A 17,951-nucleotide genomic window follows, 5' to 3' on the forward strand; every position below is an offset into this window, starting at 1 on the left:
AGATGGACTATGCAAAAAACTTGTTTAACTCTAAAGAGTTTCCCTTTTAGCTTAAACTAAAATAAAATTTCCTTTAAAGTTCTAACTATATTCATATCTATATTTGGGTACAGTCTCCTAATGAGTTTACTTTGTCTAGTAGTTTTGTGGGTGACTAATCCTAAAAACTATGAAGGTAAAGACTTATTAATTCACTCTATTGCATTACAGAAAATAATTCAGTAAATTAACCTCTTAGAATAGACTTAATATGTTAAACATACTTTATATAAATATTTGTTATTAAATATGTACATTATAGAAATAATATATAAAATAAATGCATTAATAAAAAATCCGATAGAATTACTGGGGTTAACTGAAATTCACGTTCCATAAGTTAAAGATATTTATTTGATTTCTTTACACATTTTTATTTTTGTTTTTCTAAACCCACAGTTAACTTGACTATGGTTAGCTTGGACAAGTAGGAAAAAAAGAGAAAAATGCATGACTTGTCAGTTTGCTGTTAGCAGCCCTTTGAAAGGTCAACAGATCACAGTTCAGTAGCACAATCATGTTTTCCACTTCACAGAAAGGGCCCAGAAGCAAGTTTTTCTGAGGTACTTAATGAATCGTTGCATTAAGAAGGCATTTGAGGAAAAAAAAAAAAAGGAGAAAATTCCAAACTTAGTGCAAATATTCGTGCCTGGAGGAATTTTATTAATAAACAAAAAAGTGCTAAAAGCATTCAGCAGCCAGACGCTGGTATCAACTTCATCAACTCTTGCATGCTGGGGCTTCAGTCATTTATGATTCATTGATGAGCAAAGGGAGACACAGAACTGCTGTGACTTCTCCATAGTTATAAAATATATGTACATTAAAAAAAAACCCAAGCTTTTTGACTCTCAGTTTCATATTTCTTTCTTCATTTTTTTCTTTTCTGCTTTTTTTTTTGAGACCAAGTTTCACTCTTGTTACCCAGGCTGGAGTGCAATGGCGCGATCGCGGCTCACTGCAACCTCCACCTCCAAGGTTCAAGTGATTCTCTTGCCTCAGCCTCCTGAGTAGCTGGGATTACAGGCAGTCACCACCATGCCCAGCTAATATTTCATATTTTTAGTAGAGATGGGTTTCACCATGTTGGCCAGGCTTGTCTTGAACTCCTGACCTCAGGTGATCCACACGCCTCAGCCTCCAAAAGTGCTGGGATTACATGTGTGAGTCACTGAGCCAGCTCAGTTTTGTTTTCTACCCATTGTTTACTGATGGTCCACTAGCATTGCCAAAATCAAACCACCGTTTCAGGAAAATAAAAAGTGCCCCCACAATCTAGGAGAAGGGAGAATCATACAACTGAGATCCAGTCCTTTGACCATGACTCACACTTTTACAGAATAATTCAGTGTTTGGGGATGAGATTATTCACATGATCTGACTTTTTCCTTTTCAGAAGGAATCTGAATCTTGGACCATTTCCCACTGTAATAAATGTCCCATTGCTGTGGGGAGCAGCCTCAGGAAGTTATGTTTTATTTACCCATCCTGGCAGCTGATAGGTTGGAAAAAACGCTGGTGAAGAGAGGAGCAATCACAGGTGAGCCTTGGCAGCGCTCAGGGATGGAAGTAGGTAATTCTTTGGAATCTAGGTCTCTTAGGGTAACCCCTCACTGTAGTAAGGGGTTAGGAGCCTCTAAATCAATGACTGTCTGCCTTAGCTGAACAGTCGTGTCGATTAGAAGCTTTAAAAATATCCTGATGCTTGGAGTCCATCCCAGGTACAGCCTGAGCACGGTGGTGGTGGTGGTGGGGAGGCGGGGGTGGGGGTGGGGTGGGGGGGGGTGTCTGTAAAGCTCCCCAGGTGGATCTGACGTGCAATCAGGATTGACAATCACTGCTCTAAGTCGATTTAGCAAGTAAATTATCTTGTGTAGAAGGTGGATTCCGCCAACAATAGGGCATCCACCAAGAATCATTCAGAGAGCTATCATTACAAACAAAGCCTGCAGGCACTGAAAGGAAAATACAAACTTGGAACCCCAATTCACTATGCTAAAAGAAAAAGAAAATAAGCTAAAAGCTGAGTCATGCAAGCAACTGCCTTTCCTTCTGTTACTAAGCAGATAGCTACAGAGGAAGGGTTATATAGCTCCATAGATGGCTACTCTATGTTCACCTCATGTTATGTGAAAGTGCCGATTTACTGTTAGATGAATACAAAATTGACTATTCCCTTACCTGCACCTTTTCTCTTGCGACATGTGGATTACTGTACCCTCCCGTTCCCTTCCAGACCACTTTCCCCCTTTAAATATTGAAGTCCTCAAACTCGTCTTTGGAGAAAGACACAGACTGTTTCCGTGATTCTGTGTTTATTTCTTTCGGACATGTCCCTAACCTTGGCAAAATAAACTTCTGAATTGGCCGAGACCAGTCTCAGATATTTTTGGTTTACAATACAAATGAGGTGATTACATTTTTTTTTAAAGTTGAGAGCTTCTGAAGGACAGTGGCAAATCCACGCTAGTAAAGAAGAAAACAATGCCTATTTATTGAACTTGCCATATGTGAACCACTGCCCAAGAGAGAGAACTTTCAACTACAGTCATATAAATCATGGATTTTTTTTAACTGGGTGCAGTGGCTCATGCCTGTAATCCCAGAACTTTGGGAGGCTGAGGCACTCAGATCACTTGAGGTCAGGAATTTGAGACCAGTCTGGCCAACTTGGTGAAATCCCGTCTCTACGAAAAATACAAAATTTAGCCGGGCATGGTGGTGTGCACCTTTAGTCCCAAATAGGAGGCTGAGGCAAGAGAACTGCTTGAAACCAGGATGCGGCGGTTGCAGGGAGTCAAGATCGCACCACTGCAATCCAGCCTGGGCAAGACAGTGAGACCCTGTCTCAAACAACAACAGCAACAACAGATGGATATTTCTAAATTTAAGAGGTAGCCAAAATGTGCTTACAATGATTAGAACGTAAAAACAATTTGTATTATTCATGTCAAGTATGTTTTTCGTTCTCATTTGATGTAATGGCAGGCAGAGTGTCATAGTTGACTCAATTTTGGAGTCCCATGGACCAGGTTTAAAGCAAGTCCTATGCTTACTGGCTGTTCAACCTTCAATAAGTTACTTAACGTCTCTGAGAGTTGCATATTCTTCCTCTGTAAGATACGGACAATGGTCCGACCTCCCGTGTTGCAGGATCAAAGGGGATCACGTACATTAACATGCATTTGGCATGCAGTAAGTGCTGAATGAAGGAGAGCTGTTACTGCTGGTTTGTGGCTTGGAAAGTTTCCCTGAGGTTGCTCAACAAATCTGCAGCCACCCTGTACCAGGAAACTTGGGATAATGAACAGTAATTTGAGGTAAATAGATAGAATAAATGACCTTTCGTTTATATAACTATGAGGCCTGCTGTGTTATGATTTCTGAGACTCAGAGCAAAAAATGTTTATCTGGCAGGCAGCTTTCCCTGTAGAAAGATTAGTCTAAAATTTGAAAGTCCACAGTCTGGAGTTCAGGGACTCTCAAACAAAATTCTGAACACACAGTTACCTCTCAATTAAATATGACCATCACATTTTACCAGGAGTTAGGGGTTCCATTTTGGGGATCATCTTTAAAACCACATCTAATAATTTCAGGACTGATTTCTATTGCTTATTTTTCACAGGACTTATGAAACATAATATTTAAGACTAACTTATTGGAAAATATTGGGACATTTCATATCCTGGACTTCCTTCTTCTGAGTTTTTTTTTTTTTTTGAGTCGGAGTCTTGCTCTGTCACCAGGCTGGAGTGCAGTGGCACGATCTCAGCTCACTGCAACCTTCACCTCCCAGGTTCAAGTGATTCCGCTGCCTCAGCCTCCTGAGTAGCTGGAACTACATGCGCATGCCACCACACCCGGCTAATTTTTTGTATTTTAGTAGAGATGGGGTTTCAACATGTAGGCCAGGATGGTCTTGATCTCCTGACCTCATGATCTGCCCGCCTCAACCTCCCAAAGAGCCGAGATTACAGGCATGAGCCACCGTGCCCAGCCGTCCATTTTTTTTATGTTATTGTGTGCATACACTTCCAAGATAAAAAATATTTTTAATCTTAAAATAAAGTTTTACCCCTTAAAAATATTTTTTTATAATCACCTTCTTTGAGAAAAAAGAATATATATATATATAGTTTTGAGGCAGAGTTTCGCTCTTGTTTCCCAGGCTGGAGTGCAATGGCTTGATCTCGGCTCACCGAAACCTCCGTCTCCTGGGTTCAAGCAATTCTCCTGCCTCAGCCTCCTGAGTAGCTGGGATTACAGGCACACGTCACCATGCCCAGCTAATTTTTGTATTTTTGTAGAGATGGGGTTTCACCATGTTGACCAGGATGGTCTTGATCTCTTGACCTTGTGATCCACCTGCCTCAGCCTCCCAAAGTGCTGGGATTATAGGTGTGAGCCACTGTTTCTGGCCAAGAATATATATTTTTTTAAAAAGGAAAGAAAGGTGGATTTTAAGTGTTCCAGAAACACAGTTGTCCTTTACTAACTTATTGAGAAAGAATTACAACTCATGTAAACTTGACCATTCCTGACACTGAAATAAACCTACCTCCATGTTTCATCTGACAAATAGTCCGAGTTTAAGAAAACAAATGCAGATTTGAGGTCAGTTCAATAATGCTACAGACAAAAAAAGATTTATCAATAATTTTCTGACATACATAATGGTGACTTTATTTAATTTTAAAACCATCAGTATTAATTCCCTTTGGTAAACATACACAAATGCACACACATATATGCCACACAACTTTAGAAATGACTTTCTCCTTGTTTTCTATCATTAGGACTACCATTGTTATAACCTTTGTTTTTTTTTGAGATGGAGTTTCGCTCTTGTTGCTCAGGCTGGAGTGTGAAGGCATGATCTCGCCTCACTGCAACTTCCGCCTCCTGAGTTCAAGCAATTCTCCTGCCTCAGCCTCCTGAGTAGCTGGCATTACAGGCTTGCACCTCCATGCCCAGCTACTTTTTTGTGTTTTAAGTAATGATAGGGTTTCACCATGTTGGCCAGTTGGGTCTTGAACTCCTGACCTCAGGTGATCCACCTGTCTCAGCCTCCCAAAGTGCTGGGAGTAAAGGCACGAGCCACTGCGCCCTGCTTTTTTTTTTTTTTTTTTTTTTTTTTTTTTTTTAAGACAGTCTCCTTCTGTTGCTCAGGCTGGAGTACAATGGTGCTATCTCGGCTCACTGCAACCTCTGCCTCCTGGTTTCAGGCAATTCTCCTACCTCAGCCTCCAGAGTAGCTGGGACTACAGGCATTCGCCACCATGCCTGGCTAAGTACTTTTAGTAAAGATGAGTTTCACCATGCTGGCCAGGCTGGTGAAGTCAAATTCCTGACTTCAGGTGATCCTCCTGCCTGTCTCCCAAAGTGCTCGGATTATAGGCGTGAGCCACCATGCCTGGCCTTATCAAAAATAACATTGCTGGGTGGAGTGGCTCACACCTATAATCCCAGCACTTTGGGAGGCTGAGACAGGAGGGTCCCTTGAAGCCAGGAGTTTGAGATCAACCTGGGCAATATAGCAAGGCCCCATCTCTACAAAAAAGTTTTAAAAAATTGCTGGGCCTGGTAGCATATGCCTTTAGCTACCCAGGAAGCTGAGGTGGGAGGACTGTTTGAGTCCAGGTGTTCAAGGCTGCAGTGAGCTATGATCACGCCACTGCACTCCACCCTGGGCAACAGAAGGAGACCCTATCTCTAAAAAAAGTAAAAAAAAAAAAAAAAAAAAAAGTTGAATGCCAGCCAAGATCAACAAGTCTCTGAATTGGATTCAAGCAATTCATTACTAATTGGGAATCACTGAAAAGGCACAAAGTCCAATCAGACACACATTGGCCTGTCATATGCATACTCGCACAAAAAAGATCAGAGGCCATTTATGTTTTCAGTACAAAATATATTATAAATATTTTAAATTCAAACAATTAGATATAAATATATGGCTTTCCCTTTCAAGCGAAACAACTGAAAAACTTCATAGTGGTTGTTACCTCAGAGCATTGTTAAGAGAAGGAAATAAAATTAAACGAGATAATGTCAGGGAAAGCCCTAGTATATCATACATGCTTATTAAATATTAATTGACAGAGTTATTTTATTCTCAAACTGAAACACACTAGCAATAATATCATTATATTTATAATAACTTCCCAGGCTTAGGATCTCCAGCTGTATAAGATTTGACTTCATAGATTGCTGTGTGGTCAGGTTTAACTAGAAAATACAAGAATAGGGACTGCATATTCAGGGAAACTTAAATTTATGCTCCCAGGTTAAAAAATTTTTTTAAAGAAGTAAATGCAGCTGGGCATAGTGGCTCCTGCCTGTAATCCCAGCACTTTGGGAAGCCAAGGTGGGCAGATCTCTTGAGACCAGGAGTTAGAGACAGGAGCCTGGACAACATGGAGAAACCCCATTTCAAAAAAAAAAAAGAAAATATTATTATTCCTTTCTGTTAGCTATGTATCAGTAAGCTTTCTAGAAACAGTTTAGAAGATTTCTCAATAATATTTCAAATTAAAAACATCAGAACTCAAGCTGGGTGTGGTGGCTCACACTTGTAATCCCAGCACTTTGGGAGGCTAATATGGGCGGATCATTTGAGGTCAGGAGTTTGAGACCACCCTTCCCAACATGGTGAAACCTCGTCACTATTAAAAATACAAAAAAATTAGCTGGGCATGGTGGCGGTGCCTGTAGTCCCAGCTACTCGGTAGGCTGAGGCAGGAGAATCACATGAACCTGGATGGCAGAGGTTGCAGTAAGCCCAGATTGTGTCACTGTGCTCCAGCCTGGGTGACAGAGTAAGACTGTCTCAAAAAAAAAAAAAAATCAGAACTCTGAAATGAGATTGTTACTGGCTTTTATAGTGTTTTATTTAAAATTTTTATCTTTAAAAAATTCATAAATGTTAAATAAGCAGATATTTATAATGGTAGATAATGAATTATAATAGGCAGAGTTTGGAGCTAAATAAACGTTTAAAAATGGTCAATTTTTTAAAAGCCAGTTAAATTTAGCAGTGGGGTTTGTATACCAACTTTAGTGATACTAATAAGTTTTGATAATCCACTACCATTGGACCAGCCAAAATGATCAATTTTTAAAATACCCCAAATATTTAAAATATTTCAATTGTTATATCACACAAGAGACAAGCGGACAAACATTGTATGATTTCACTTACATTAGGGATCTAGAATAGTCAAATTCATAGAGACACAGGTAGAATGATAATGGCCAGCGGGGAGGAAGATGGGAATGGGGAGTTTGTGCTTATTGAATACAGTTTCCATTTGGGAAGATGAAAAAAAGTTCTGGAGATTGATGGTGGTGATAGTTTCGTAACAATATGAACCTACTTAATGAGACTCAAAATGTTTAAAATGGCAAAATTTTTTTTTGAAAGGAAGTCTTGCTCTGTCTCCCAGGTTGGAGTGCAATGGCACGATCACGTCTCACTACAACCTCTACCTCCCAGGTTCAAGCAATTCTCCTGCCTCAGCCTCCCAGGTAGCTGGGATTACAGGCCTATGCCACCACCCCCAGCTAATTTTTTTTATTTTAGTAGAAATCAGTCTGCCATGTTTGGCCAGACTGGTTTCAAACATTTAACCTCAAGCAATCCATCCGCTTTGGTCTCCCATAGTGCTGGAATTACAGGCACGAGTCACCGTGCCCAGTCTAAAATGGTAAATTTTATGTTATGTGTATTTTATCACAATTAAAAAATAGTAGCTAGTAACATCCAATATCGAATGTTGCAACAATATAAAACATTACTTTCAGCAGGGAATTGTCATTTGGTAATTATTCAAATTTACAACAGGTCACAGCTGAACATACCCACTATCAAGGTGATGCCCATGCTGAGGGAGCTGACCCACGCGGTCAGGCCGCGGCTCTGGTGGAATTCTTCCAGCCATTCCACGTTGAGGACACCCAGGGCCATCTGGGAGCCCATGATGAGGATGTGCACAAAGAAGGAGGAGAGCACCATCATCCAAGCCCATCCGCCATCAATGTTTGGGTGGGGCTTAAGTGTCTTTTTCTCTTTGGGGCCATCTTCAAAATCATACCCAATATCTTCATGACTGGTATACATTTTCCAAGATTTTTCTGAAATACATATAACATAATTTCATGGAACATCAACATGAAAAAAATCTTCATCTTCTTTGTACAGCTCTACCTTCCCATCGTGGTCAAAGTGGCTCCAGTACCACAGCTGATCTTCAGATTAATCTTTGTCACCCTACGGATTGGGGAACACTCCTTACTGCTTCCCAGAGTCCAGTGCTTTTATGAAACCGGTTTCATCTCACAGCCATCACATAGGTAGGTATTACAATCTTGGGAATGGACTCCAGGAAGTAAGGTGATTTTCTAAGGAAACTAGGATTTGACCTGTTAGTCCCGATTCGAAAGCTCATACCCTGTCTCCCTTACAGAGATGGATACTGACAGGTGACCAGAAAGATGTCCAAGAAGGAAGATCTGGCCTCAGGCAAGCTTTGAGGGTAGCTTCCCCTTGGTGGGGTCCCTAGCAGAGGATCTGGTTCTCAGTTTTTGCAGGTGCAAGTGTTAACTTGTTCAGTGCAGCCAGAGTGGATTAGCCTGAGGTGGGGGGGGTCTGACTCACACTAACCCAACTCAGGAGACACTGATAAGGCCAATTGATTACAATGAAAGATATAGCTTTCTAATAATGGTGGTACTTCCGTCTCATTATACAAGACACATACTTTATCCCACTCCTCCTATCCCCATTCCTTGTATTTACATGGAGAACTTAATTAGTTTCTGGAAAATGACTTCAAGAATAGGGTATCAGACTAAAGGAGTTTGGATAGATACTATGGTGACATACAGGTTGCCAGGTGAGGTTACCAGGTAGGCAGGGGCTAGATCATGTGGGGCCCTTGTGAGCCAAATACGGAGCTTGTAGTTTATTTTGTACATAATGAACAGCCATTGGCTGAATTGACATCAGGAAGAGACATAATGGCACGGTACTTTGCATAGATCCATCTCTCAAGATGTTTGAATGAGAGGAGGGAGATTAGATGGAGCTAGAGGATGCTAGATAAAAAAGCTTTCTTTTTTCTTTTTTTTTTTTTTTTGAGACAGAATCTCCATCTATCACCCAGGCTGGAGTACAGTGGTGTGATCATAGCTCACTGCAGCCTTGAACTCCTTGGCTCAAAAGATCTCCCACTTCAGTTTCCTGAATAGCTGGGACTATAGGTACATGCCATCATGCTTGGCTAGTTTTCCTATATATTTATTGATTTTTTTGTAGAGACAGGGTCTCACCGTGTTGCCCAGGCTGGTCTTAAACTCCTGGCTTCAAGTGATCCACCTGCCTCGGCCTCCCAAAATGCTGGTATTACAGGTGTGAGCCACTGTGCCTGACCTGTTTCATTTTTCATTTTTTTATGCGGGGCAGGGGATGAGAATTAAGTGTGTGTATAAAGACTGGGGATAAGGAGCAGGAGTTGGGGGTTGAGAGAGAGAGAGAGATATGATGATGATGATGACTAATCCTGGAGATGGTGACACAGATTGGTCTTGATTATGGAGAGAGACCCGCTCTCTGAGTCTGGAGGAAGGAGGGGGTGGTGGATGGACCTATGATGGTAAGCAGTGGGAATGGTAAGTCACATCTCATGGTTTAATTTCTTTCTTTCTCTTTTCTTTCCTTTCTTTCCTCCTTCCCTCCCCCTCCCTCCCTCCTTTCTTTCTCTCTCTCTCTCTTTCTTTCTTTCTTTGTCTCTCTCTCTCTTTCTTTGTTTCTTTCTTTCTTTCTTTCTTTCTTTCTTTTCTCTCTCTCTCTCTTTCTTTCTTTTTCTTTCTCTCTTTCCTCACTCTGTTGCCCAGAGTGCAGTGGTGCCATCTCAGCTCACTGCAACCTCTGCCTCCTGGGTTCAAATGATTCTCCTGCCTTGGCTTCCCAAGTAGCTGGGACTACAGCACTTGTCACCATGCTTAGCTAATTTTTGTATTTTTAGAAGAGACGGGGTTTCACCATATTGGTCATACTGGTCTTGAACTCCTGACCTCATGATCCACCTGCCTTAGCCACTGAAAGTGTTGTGATTACAGGCGTGAGCCACCGTGCTTGGCCCTGATGGTTTAATTTCTTTGCTGAAGCAGAAATTTAGGTCATCAGCTGAGAATGAGGAGGGTGGAGGTTGTGTAGGAGCCTTAATGCTCAGGATAATGGAAGAGACTGTTGCCTACAACAAGTGGAAATGATTGCTGGGCAGTTCCAAAGGTCAAGTTGAGCCCTGTAGGGCTCCACTCTCTAGCTATGGGCCATGGAGCACCCAGGACAGAGCCAGGGTGCACTCCACCCTGGAGCTTGCAATAAGCTGGGGGACTCAAAAACAATAAACAATTAAAAGTTGGTCTGCTTTCTAAATCATCACTACATGCCAGCAATTCTAGACAAATACACTGAAAAAATGTTCAGCTGATCTAAGTTATAGCAATTATGTTGAGTTTTAATTATGTATATGTATGCTTCAAATTAGCCTGTTTTAATGTCTCTTTTTGTAAACATTGTATTCTACATGGAAGTTATTTCAAGAACGCCTGGTTTTACAGTTGACCCTGGCATGTGTGGCCCCAGCTACACACATTAGTCTGGAGAGGAAGCGCCTAAGAGTTCGGAACTGTTGGAGCTCAGCTTGGCAAAATCCATCCCCACACCCCCTGTGGCGCTACGTGTTGCCGTTTTTCTCAGAACACTCTAGGTGAACTGCGCCAGCACAATTATCATCCAGACAAAGAACCAGGACTTGAGACACTTCACTTCTGTCACTCTGTGTACTCACTTGTAGATTCTAGTTTACAATTTAAAATAGTGAAATAGTGAAGTCTGCGAGGTGCAAAACTTTGGTTTGGAAAGTGACATTTTAAATGAATACTTGAAATCTTTTATTCAATTTGAACAATCAATATCTCTTTCTTTCTTTCTTTCCTTCCTTCCTTCTTTTCTTTCTTTTTTTTTTTTTTTTTTTTTTTTTTTGAGACCGAGTGTTGCTCTATTACCCAGGCTGGAGAGCAGTGGCCGTGATCTTGATTTGCTGCAACCTCTGCCTCCCAGGTAGGAGTAATTCTCATGCTTCAGCCTCCTGAGTAACTGGGACTACAGGCATGTGCCATCACATCTGGTTAATTTATATATTTTTAGTGGAGACTGGGTTTCACCATGATGGCCAGGCTGGTCTCGAACTCCTGACCTCAAGTGATCCGCCTGCCTTGGCCTCCCAAAGTGCTGGGATTATAGGCATGAACCACTGCATCCAACCCAGTATCTTCAAAATTAAAATCTATTCTTCTTTTAATTATTTTAACAGGGAAGAATAAGAACATAATGAGTATTACTGACCATTGCATGATTATTACTGAAAATCACTCGGTTACCATGGTGGGGGGTGATGTAAAGAAAACAATTCATTCTGGGTGTCAAAGGCACTAAGAAGTCTCGAATTGCGGGGCTTTTCTCAGGAGTGTTCTGACATGGACTGTAGGAGAGAGGAGCAGATAGTGGCGAATTGCATACTGCCTGTAGCCTGGTTCTATGTAAACCTGAGCTAAGAATTTTTTGTTGGTTTTTACCTTTTTTTTTTTTTTTTTGAGACAGGGTCTTGCTCCACCCAGGTTGGAGTGTAGTGGCATAAGCATAGCTCACTGCAGCTTTGAGCTAGCAGGCTCAAGTGATCCTTCTGCCTCAGCCTTCCAAGTAGCAGGTACTTACTATAGGCACGTGCCACCACACCTGGCTAATTTTAAAATTTTTTTGTAGAGATTACTTTACCTTTTTAAAGGCTATGTTTCCCCAAAACCCTAAAATACTCTGACCCTTTAGAAGAAAAGTTTGCTGACCCCCGGACTAGAGCATTGGGTTCTGCCTAAGGGTTTATTGGATGGGCTTCTTGAGGGAAAAGGTGCAGGGGAATGAGTGCAAGGGAACCAGAGGAGGAGCAATTTAGTGGATCTGTCTGGGGCTGGTCTTCTTTCTGTCACATTTTGTTCTCATTATAATTTTTATCTTTTAAATTATTCCATTCTCCTCAATAGCTTTCCTGTCCTGAGCCACTACACCACCTACATGCAGAGCTGCTCCTGGCCTGGGTCCTTCCTCATCCACACGTCTCACTAACCTCCCATTATCCAGCTTGCTGGGAGTGATAAAATGTTAGTCTCAGAAGCCAATTTCTGGGCACGGTGGTTCAAGCCTGTAATCCTAGCACTTTGGGAGGCCGAGGCTGGTGGGTCACCTGAGGTCAGGAGTTTGAGACCAGCCTGGCCAACATGGTGAAACCCCATCTCTACTAAAAGTAGAAGAATTAGTTGGGCATGATGGCAGGTGCCTAAAGTTCCAGCTACTCGAGAGGTGGAGGCAGGAGAATCGCTTGAAGCCTGGTGGGGATGCAGAGGTTGCAATAGTGAGGCGAGATCACATTGCTACACTCCAGCCTGGTGAAAGAGCAAAAATCGTTTTCAAAAAAAATAGCCAATTTCTCCATCCATTTGAGTTATCAGGATGGAGTCCCTTCAGCACCTTCTCTCAGCTATTGTGTGTGATTTTCTCTCCTTCCCCTCCTCTCTCCTAGCCTCCTCACCCTCTTCTGCTCATCCTTCACTAATTTATAATAGTGAGACCCTGAAAACACCTTTACTATCCAATATCAGAATACTTGTTAAATCAATTGATTGTAGCATAGCTAGACAACATAAATCTGCCATCAAAAATAAAGTTCACACTTTAGAATGACCCTCTATGTTTTCAAAGAGCCCTAGACAACTTTATTTTTGACATATGTAATAATCTCTTTGTTGTTTCTATCAAGACATGCATCCACAGGAAAAAAGACTGGAGCAAAATAAAGAAAAATGCTGATGGACATTATTCTTTGGATGATGGTCTTACCAGGAATTTCCCTCTTCTTTCTACTTATCTTAGTGGTGAGAAATTTCCTCAATATGCCAGGTGCAGTGGCTCACTCCTAAAATCCCAGCAATCTGGGAGGCCAAGGCAGGAGGATCACTTGAGCTCAGAAGTTCAAGACCAGCCTGGGCAACGGTGAGACCTTGTCTCTGCAAATAAAAAGCAATTATCCCGGCACATGTGGTGGTGCACGCCTGTGGTCCCAGCTATCTGGGAGGCGGAGGCAGGAGAATTGCTTGAGCCTGGGAGGTTGGGGCTGCAGTGAGCCATGTTCATTCCACTGCACTCCAGCCTGGGAGACAAAGTGAGACCCTGTCTCAAAACAAAAACAACAACAACAAAAAACAAAAAAATTCTTCAATAGATACATACTACCTGTATTATAAGAAAATAAAAGTCTATCTTTTAAATACTGTCTGAATCAACCTCTTATCTTTAGTGTAAGAGGCTGACTGGTAAAAGAGAAAACAAAACAAATGACCTCTATTGGGAAGTCTTCCAGTGTGTCTTGGGTTTCAGGCTCGTGTGTGTGTGTGTGTGTCTGTGGATGTGTGTATCTGTCATCCTCCCAGTGTCTGAGCCTGCTTGGGGCTAGAAAGGGATGGGGCAGCCCTTGCTCTCCAAAGCTCACAGCACAGGGCAGAGCTGCGCTGTCAAAGGGCCAGTGCATGAGCCAGAGAGGGTTCAGAAGGGATGGTTGGTGGTTGTCTTCCCTCTGGCTCTGTTGTGTGCAGAATCCTGAGGAGCCAGAAAGAGGAGAACCAGGCAGCTTGACACAAGGTGTGAATGGCCCATCAAAATGTCATTTTGCTATCCATGTGACAATGCCCAGCTATGTTTAATACGATAAACCAACAACACTTGGCATTTTCCTCAAGTTCATTTACAACCAAGGAAGGCTCTGAAGTAAGAAAAAATGAAAAGTTACAGTATTTCAGCCCATGGGTTGAAATATTAAGCACTTTTCTAAAGCAATGCAAAGAACTTTATATTTTTACTGAATTATTTCTGGGTTAAGAGATGTAGGTGCCATCAAACTGCTCTTGATATTTCTAGTTTGTTCATAAATAAGTGACACTGAACGGCATTTAATGGACAAGTTTTATTCGAGAGGCACAAGGGTACATGGAGAATATAGTATCAAATGCAGAGCACTGGTGGCAGGCAGGGGTGGGGCAGAAAGTTCTTTTTTTTTTTTTTTGAGACATAGTCTCACTCTATTGCCCAGGCTGGAGTGCAGTGGCATGATCTTGGCTCATTGCAACCTCCACCTTCCAGGTTTAAGCAATTCTCCTGCCTCAGCCTCCCAAGTACCTGGGACTACAGGTGTGCACCACCATGCCCAGACAATTTTTGTATATTTGTAGAGATGGGGTTTCACCATGTTGGTCAGTCTGGTCTCGAACTCCTAACCTCAAGTGATCCACCTGCTTGGCCTCTCAAAGTGTTAGGATTACAGGTGTGAGCCAGTGTGCCTGGCCCAAAAAGTTATTTTGGATTCTCAGGAGGCCCCTGTTGATCTGCTGAGTAGTGGATTCATTTGCATTTAACACGTAAATCTCTCCAAAAGTAATTACGGTTTTGATTATTCATGGTTAACTTCTAGTCCAACTAGTTAAGGAAAACAAAAGACAACAGAAAAACAAATGTTTATCCCTCCAACTCCAAGGTTGCTTTTAGCATTCATATAACTATACACATTTATAATTATATACGCATTTATATAAGATGTAAAAACGATCATTTTAGTATGATGATCCTACGCCACACCTGGAGAGAGGGAGAACATAGAGGGCGTATCTGTACTCCCAGGCTCCAAGTCTTTGTCCGCCATAGGGCCTTCGCACTCCCTTACCTTTTCTACATCCTGACATACATGTAAAATGACCATATGCATGTGGTGCACTAAGGCAGTGAATGTGGGGCTTCCGCTAAGGATTAATATGTAGAATGTGGCCTAGTGCAGTGGCTCATGCCTGCAATCCCAGCAAGGCTGAGGCAGGTGGATCACTTGAAGTCAGGAGTCCAACACCAGCCTGGCTGACATGGTGAAACCCCTTCTCCCCTAAAAATACAAAAATTAGCCAATGTGGTGGTGCACACCTATAGTCCAGGCTACTCGGGAGGCTGAGGCAGGAGAATCGCTTGAACCTGGGAGATGGGGTGCAGTGAGCTGAGATCTTGAGCTACAGAACAAGACTATGCCTCAAGAAAAAAAAGGTAAAAGGAAAGCCGGTCTAAGCAAGCTTGCTATTGGAAGCGTGGCAAAAAGACATTAGGGCCTCCTTCTGAAGAAGGTGAAGCCAGAAAATGGGAAGATTACGGAAACAGCAGCCAACCTTCCATTCTCCCCAAATGAATTCGCGGATGATGGAAAAAAAAATTGTAAATGGGGGTAACACGTGTAGGCTATAAAACTGGGTCAGCTACATATTTATGTGATAATAGGCAGCAATAAAAATAACAGATCCTTCTAGGGTATATCAGATATTAGAACAAAATTAAATTTTCTATAGCTGTGTAGAAAGTTTTAAGGTGTTCTTTTTTTTTTTTTTTTTTTTTTTTTTAGAGTATCCCTTTGTCGCCCAGGCTGGAGCGCAGTGGCAAGATCTCGGCTCACTGTACCCTCTGTCTCCCGGGTTCAAGCGATTCTCCTGCCTCGGCCTCCCATGTAGCTGGGACTACAGGTGCGTGCCACCGCACCCGGCTAATTTTTGTATTTTTAGTAGAGACAGGGTTTCGCCACGTTAGCCAGGCTGGTCTCGAGCTCCTGACCTTAGATGATCCACCAGCCTCGGCCTCCCAAAGTGCTTGGATTGCAGGCGTCAGCCACGGCGCACAGCCAAGTCATTCATTTTTAATTTGGCTATTGCCATTACCTTGCATGTGGTGAGCTCATTACACAAAAGAAGGAAAGCGGGAAGCACCAAGCTAAAATTAAAACTATAGTCTCCCCCAGAAGTGGGCAGAGCGTGGTGGTAGGGGCTCTGCAACCTATGCAGGTGAGTGCGGGTTCACTTTAAGTGGGCTCTGCAGGCTCCCAGCGCTCTCCACCTGGTAGTGCTCAGGGTATTTGGGGCCCTTAGAGGGCGCGCTTGCGGCCAGCAGGCTGAAGAGGCCGAGAAGGCTGGGGAGCTGGCTGAGCCGGTGCAGAGAGCACAGGAGAAAAACAGAACCCAATGGGGTTCACGCCGAATGAGGGGGATTCAACATAGACATGCTTTGCTCTGGGTCAGGGACTGTGCTTGGTGGCTTCCCCAAAGCGATCCCATCCAACTGGCATTAATGTCCCCATTTTACAGATGAAGAAACTGAACCATCGAATGGGAGCAATGAAGCTCGGAGAGGTTAGACTAGCGGGCGGTGAAACCCAAATCGGAACCCAGGCCCGCGGGACCCCAAGCCTGTTTTACCTCCTCTCACCCCCAACACTCCCTCTCGCCCCTCTCCCCTCGTCTCTCTTTCTCTTTCACACACACGCACGCACACAGACACGCACACGCACGTACACGCAAACAAAGAAGCCAGACAAGGCAAAAGAGAATCTCTAGTCCCCAGTAACGGCCCTCAGCCGTCCTTGTTAATGAGCCCGAATCAACTTTTCCGCAGGAAGAAAACGGCTTAATTGGAAAGCAGAGTTGAACTCGTAAAACGTCATCATGGCCTTGGCAGCGTTTAGCCCCGAAATGGCCGTCCCCGATCCCTCGCGCCGTTTCAGCCTCTCTAGAGAAGCCTCGATCGGACGCGCTAAGCGGGCCCAGCCTTTGCGCGCCCTGGGCGCCGGATCTAGCCCGCGGGATCCGGCCTCCGCGCCCCACCCTCCGAGAGCCCGCCCCCTCCTGCGCTTGCTGCTCCCCCTCCCTGGGCACCCCAAGCTCCCATCCCCGCCTCGGGAACCCCGCATCCCTCCGCGCGTTCGGAAGCCGGCAGCCCCGCAGGGAAGCCGGGCCGGCTACTGCACCATGGCCCGCGAGGAGACCGATCCGCACCCTAGATGTCCCCAGCGCAGCCCCCGACCCCTGGCTCTGCGGCTCCTCACTATCCGGTTCGAGTCCCAATCGGACCTGGAGCGCAGCGGGGCAGAAAAGCTGGGCGCGGGCAGAGCGCGCCTCTCCAGCCGGACGGGGGTGCCCTGGATGACGCGCGCGGGGCCCCGGCGGCCAAGAGCAGCTAGCGCGCGTCCCCACGCTCCGCCTGGCGGGCGGCCCTGAACCGCCGGTTACCCCGCCCGCCCGCCCGTAGCTCCCGAGACCCCGCGGCGGCCTTGGCACGACCACCCGCTCCGGCACAGTCTCGCCCTCCACCGCCCGAGCAGCCTTTCCCGAGCCTGTCCTGGGCTAGGGCCGCCCCTTCCCGAGGGTCCCTGGGGTGCAACGGCCAACCAAAGCCCCAGCTCCGATGCCCCCCGCGCCGCTCCATCCCTCCGGCCCGAGGCGCGCTCGGCCTCAGATACTCACCGCCTGAGGCCCTCTGGGCTGCGGTCTCACTCGGCTCCACGCCCGGATCCTCGAACTTGCTGCTCTGCTCGAAACCCCCTGAGTTGCTGGGTGTAAAGATTTGTTGCAATGTCGCCTATCATCTTGGAGATGCGGATGCCTGCGGTTCAGCTCTCCGCCCGGCTCCGTGCACTCCGTGCGGGGCTCCCGGGCTTCTCTGCTCCTCGGTACCAGGCCAGGTGAGCGTTTGGTGGAGCTGAAAGCTCGACGCTTCAGTCCAGGTGGCTTTAAAAAGGGTGCGTTTGGAGGTGCCCAAACCTAACCTGGGCTTCCTTCCAATCGGAGCAATTTCAAATCTTCATGCTCGTTCATTCCTATACCGGCTAATTCTGGTTTGGCAGGAAAAAAAATGCAGTCACCTCACATGCACACTCTTGTGGCCGGTTGAAGTTTATAGCTTTGGCTGAGGTTCCGCTAAGGCTCTGCACATTTATCCCTGC

At 44.4% G+C, this 17,951-nt stretch overlaps 2 protein-coding genes across 4 annotated transcripts in view; one reads left to right on the top strand and one right to left on the bottom strand.

Annotated features, from left to right (window-relative positions):
- The window catches only part of SLC16A14 (solute carrier family 16 member 14), a 34,775-nt gene extending 16,933 nt beyond the window's left edge, over positions 1-17,842 (bottom strand). Inside the window, exons 1-2 of the mRNA XM_035306011.3 lie at positions 17,473-17,842; positions 7,903-8,175 (exon numbers count right to left, since the gene is read on the bottom strand). Coding sequence (XP_035161902.1) covers positions 7,903-8,161 — 259 coding nt within the window. The 5' untranslated portion in view covers positions 8,162-8,175; positions 17,473-17,842. The remainder of the gene's footprint in view (positions 1-7,902; positions 8,176-17,472) is intronic.
- Positions 16,542-17,951, top strand: part of LOC128932438 (uncharacterized) — a 66,061-nt gene continuing 64,651 nt past the window's right edge. For 2 of the 3 annotated variants that reach the window (XM_078328788.1, XM_078328787.1), the window contains exon 1: positions 16,686-17,690. In XM_078328788.1, coding sequence (XP_078184914.1) covers positions 16,702-17,226 — 525 coding nt within the window. In that variant the 5' untranslated portion in view covers positions 16,686-16,701 and the 3' untranslated portion in view covers positions 17,227-17,690. Of the gene's footprint in view, positions 17,691-17,951 lie in introns of all 3 variants that reach the window. The other variant, XM_078328786.1, reaches the window with a different exon arrangement.

This window comes from Callithrix jacchus, chromosome 6, assembly GCF_049354715.1.
Source record: "Callithrix jacchus isolate 240 chromosome 6, calJac240_pri, whole genome shotgun sequence".
NCBI lineage: Eukaryota > Metazoa > Chordata > Mammalia > Primates > Cebidae > Callithrix > Callithrix jacchus.